The 4,787-nt window shown below is 50.7% G+C and overlaps 1 protein-coding gene across 1 annotated transcript; it reads right to left on the bottom strand.

The window, feature by feature from the left end:
- Nucleotides 1–3,372: 3,372 nt before the first annotated feature.
- On the bottom strand, nt 3,373–4,585 carry LAJ45_11609 (uncharacterized protein; the record flags this gene model as incomplete). Its single annotated transcript, XM_046121092.1, has 3 exons — nt 3,373–4,015; nt 4,076–4,168; nt 4,233–4,585. The coding sequence occupies 3 exons, from the start codon at nt 4,583–4,585 to the stop codon at nt 3,373–3,375; spliced, it is 1,089 nt and encodes a 362-aa protein (XP_045965713.1).
- Nucleotides 4,586–4,787: the final 202 nt, after the last annotated feature.

Here is a 4,787-nt window from a genome sequence, read left to right as displayed (position 1 = left end):
TTGTGGGAGGGATAGGAAAAAAAAGAATCTTTTTTTTCCTTCGCCCATTCTTTTCCTTCCCCCCGCAGCCGCCAGAAATATATGGCTATCCAGGCCTCACACCCATAACAAATTCTCTTCGCATGGCGAGATATCCTCCCTACATACCCACCACCCACAGCACAACAAACCTCCGTTTTGATCTTGTGCCTTCTCGCCCGTTTCGATACGAGCGAGAAATCTCGCAAGTGCTAGCTAGCAGAGAAGTGCGAGAAAAACTGTGTCTTCAACTCTGCGTGCAGATCGACCAGTGTACATAGAGTACAGCAGCCGCAGCAGCAGCACAACAGCCGGCGTGATCATCGCGTCCATATATGATGTGGGTAGAAGGGAATGAGGGAGTGTGAGGTGAGTTCCCACCGAGAGAGAGCAGCAGCAGCAGAGCACAATCAGACCCAGCGCTCCCATTGCACAATGGCTGGTCCGCCCCGCAATTATAAATACCCCGTCGCTGTGTAGGCTAGGTAGGTATGGGGCCGGCCAAGAAACATTTGACAGGGCCGCGTGAATGGGACCGAGACTTTTCTGATGTGAGGTGTCAACGAGAGGAGCTGCAGACGTACTGAGTGAGGCCAGTCGTGTGGCTGGATTTCCAGTCCAGGATAGATGGCTGGATGGCCATTTTCGGGGGCCCCGCTTGGGAATTTCAACGGGGGCCACCAGAAGTGTTCTCGGGATATATATCTCCCTATATACTTTTTTTCTTAAACCAATGTTCTGTCTGTTACGGGATATCTACACTTTCAATTGCAAGAAGAATTGTCAACAACAACAATAGACTGCCGAGGGCAGGTTTAGCAACAGGCCTGATCAACACTGTCTGTGTCTGCGTATCTGATCCATTGACACTCTGTCCTGTCTCTTCCTCAATCCCCCTCCTTTCCTCTCGCAGATCATGCCAGCTGTGCGGGTGCCTGCCATTGGTGGGCTGTCGAAACACGCTTATCGATTGGCACTCGGGTGGTGTCCCCCGAGAAAGGCTTGTTGCTTGCCCGATGCGGTGTGCGAGGCGACTGTCTGTGATTGGCTTGCGGGGGGGGGGGGGGGGGATGTCCACAGCCTTCGCTTTCCCTGCATAGACGTCATTTGCTGGGGTGTCCCTGCGCATGTTTATCATAGAAGGAAACATCCTTTTATTCTTGGTCTTTTCGAGCTGAGGGATGGATCACACACACTGAGGGATGCATTCCCTTGAATGCTCCTCTGTTTATTAGGGCCCCGTGACAAACTCAGAGCTGGAGTTATAAACTGCGTCATAAACTCGGACTGTCATAAACTGCTGTTTTTAACTGAAAACTGTCATAAACTCAGACTCAATTTTCTAATTTTGACCACCCAAATTACCCTAACCCACCCTAAATACCAATTTTTGCCCTAAAATTACCCTAGCCCACTCCCAAAATGGCTGTTGAGTTTATGACCATGACACCCAGGTTTTCGACAGCCAGTTTTTAACCAGTTTAAAACTGTCTGTCATACATTCAGTTTAAAACTCCCGAGTTTCTCACGGGGCTCTAGTGTTTATGTTTTGTCTTGGTGGTGCATTGTCACCCGCACGTGGTGGCTGGCTGTGGCTGTGTCACGGTCGGATGAACTGCCTGGGTTAGGGTTCACCTACTGTTAGTTCACGGTCACGTCACGCAATCTACTAATTAAACACCGGATGCGGCAGGAATAGTAGGATAGTAGAATAGTAGAATAGTAGAATAGTAGAATATTAGTACAAGACCTGCGTTCGGTAAAAGACGAGCCAGAACCCTAACCCTGCACTATGCTAGCTTGAATTGAACGCAATTAATTGCAACCACGGTAGAGGGACGAAAGACGACATCGAGTGACAGGATTTTATACCTAGCCCATGAGGGCCTATAGGGACACTATGCGGAGGGATGGAAATGGATTTTGGAAAGGACACCTGGTGTATCCCTGCCGTCTACCACCCACTGATATCTGCCCTGTCCGGGGGTGGTATGTACTCGATTGGTCGATCACTCTATAGGATTAAAACATTGGAGAATTAAAGGTCTGTTATCCTTATATGTAGGTACAGATACGTTACTACGTCACGTAGCCCATCGACAACTGTTTCGACATCTTTGGCTGTGCACGTGTTTCAGCTTGAGTTTTTGTAATCGGTTTATATACTGCCCGATCTGTCCACAACATCTAGGCCAACGTAATTAACAAGTAAAACCCCCACCTCTTTCCCCCACCCAGGCACGACCAAAATCGACACCATATGTATTCGTCCACGCCCAAGAACCATGACCTGGCTTCCCGTTCCCAACCCCTGGGCGGTCCCACAATATCGCCATCGATGCACCTGGACCGCTGTGCCGTGCCGTTGATGCTGTCGTCACGTGTGCTGTCTGTCTTGTGGTGGAGGGGCCGGAATTTGGGGGGTGGTGCCTGGGAGAGAGAGAGTCTATGTAACCTTAGATGACGCTACTCGGGAATCAGTCGTTGCTCGATTCGCCGCCGGTGGTGATTACTGTTCCCTGCTGGTCTTTTTCGGCGTTGACCTCTTGGATGGCGGTGTATTGCCACATTCTTAGCACTAATGAGCCTGTAGGGAGAGAACGGGCTATTTACACTGTCTTCCCACCCAAAATGTATCGCAAGTACGTTCTCTTACACTACTGCGCGACGTCAACTTGACCGAGATATTGGTAACTTCCTGCGTATAGCGGTAATGCGGGATGAGCTATCAAGCCCAGGCGCGACGGTATCGGCATGTGTATATCATCGAGGGGATCACTCTTGAATCCATGTACGGGAGCTCTTATCTAGAGTAACAAATAACCAGGCTATCTACAGCTCGGTGTGTGCATTGAATAAACTCAATGCCAGGATGGTATGTCTGGTAAATGCTGTATAGGATCCCGAGTGTGATTATTCTGCTTGCAGAGAAACCACTCGGGGGAGAGTATTAACGGGGTTGAAAGTTCCTGGCGTGTATCAACCTGCAGACCTACGGAAGCAAATAACACAAAGACCATATATCCTTGCCAGGCCGGTAGCTAGGGTGACATATAGATGGGGAGATGTAACTGCATGCCTCATCAAGATCTAGGAACAGTAATCTTATCCAGACGTTGAGAATCAAGGACTCACTCAAGCCATATAATAAAGTTAAATTAGACTGTCTGCCAACTGTTTCTCGATCTTTGGCCATATATGAGTAGCCATTCTTCGTTCCAGGTCCCTATTTTGTAATCATTTTATATACAGCATTTGTTATTGATATCAAGGTTATGGATTGCCGGACAAGCCAACGACAGCGCTCCAAGTAGACCTCCACTAAAATATGTATTTACCCAAGAAACAAACAATCTACACCCTAGTGAAATAGATCCCGCCAAATCCCTCCATCGCATCATTATACCCCGGCACATTACTAAAATCGATCCTAAAACTCACCGGCTCTTCCGTCTCTTTGACACTCCCAAAATTATAATCAAACGTCATCTCCATGACCTTCCCGCCTTTGACGCCCTCTGGCACGCTCTGGTCCTCCGCTTCAACCATCCCATGCAGCACCGCATAATCGCCCTCAAAGCAGCCCCTCGGGATCTTGACCACCGTGCCCTCCACCCCGTCTTCGTAGATGATATCGCAGTTGCTGTCGACCTCGCCGGCAGTCGTACAGATGACACGCACGGTCTGCCGCGTCTTGGAAGAGGTGCCGGGGGTCTCGCAGGTGAGGAAATGCCAGTGCGAGCCGGCGTTAATCGAGTCCATGTTTGAGAGGGCGTTGCTGGGACCTGCGAAGACTATGCGGCCGAAGGACTCGGTGATGGCCTTCTTTTTGGAGTCGCCGCCGGGTGAGGGTGTGGCTGGTTTCTGCTGCTCGTTCTTGGGCTTCTTCTTCTTCTCTGGGGGAGTGGAGGGCTGGGTGTTCTTGGGTGCCTTCTTTAGTATCTCTTGCTCACATTCACGCGCAGTTTCTGCGTTGCGCACTTTCTCCACCCTCCGCCTGCACTCTGTCAGCATTGCTACCCATCAATGGGCACACTGAGGAATGGGAAGAGCTTACTTCCACTCGGCTTTCCCGCCCTTTATGTCATTGCAATTCTTCTTGCACCGCTTCGGACGGAAATAGGAGGGTCTAGTGCTGCAGAATCCGGGCCTTTTCACACCACCGGTCAGTCAATTGCTACATGCGCAACACGAGGGGACCCGGGACACAGTACTCGCAGCAACAGGCATCGGGCAGACACGCCTGTGCGGGCGTCAGGTCTCCAAAGCGCTCCTTCTCGGCGACGCTCCTGCACAGGGGGGCGGGCCAGCGGACGCGTTTTACAGATGCTGGAGTCGCGAGGAGGAGGAGGCAGAGGGTGCCTAGGAGGAGTAGTGAGGGAAGACGCGGTGCCATTGTCATGTTGTGGACGCGGTGGAAGCCATTTCGGGGCGGTGACGAGATATTTGAAGTCGCTGCTGGAGCTTCAACGGGTAGGTCGGAGATGTGTGGCGGCGGTTGCCCTTGCAGTGGTAGTGTTGAGATCAGATCTAGATTAGAGGCGTTTGGGAGCTTCTTGTGAGTCATGACGATGGTGCTCCTGGAGACTGGGGCAGGGATTGCGAGTCTGGATATTAACTGCGTCAAACGCAAGAGTACAGGATGTATCTTAACTACATAGTAATGGAGGTCGGTCTATATATCACTAGATCTAGTAAAAATGGTCCGGCCTCACCACTTATATACTTGACTACCGCACTCAGCTGCAGCCTCGGGGATATGCTTGTAT

The sequence above is a fragment of the Morchella importuna genome (genome assembly GCF_003444635.1).
Source record: "Morchella importuna strain M04M26 chromosome Unknown Morimp01GS077, whole genome shotgun sequence".
Lineage (NCBI taxonomy): Eukaryota > Fungi > Ascomycota > Pezizomycetes > Pezizales > Morchellaceae > Morchella > Morchella importuna.
This window is presented reverse-complemented; position numbering and strand designations above follow the sequence as displayed.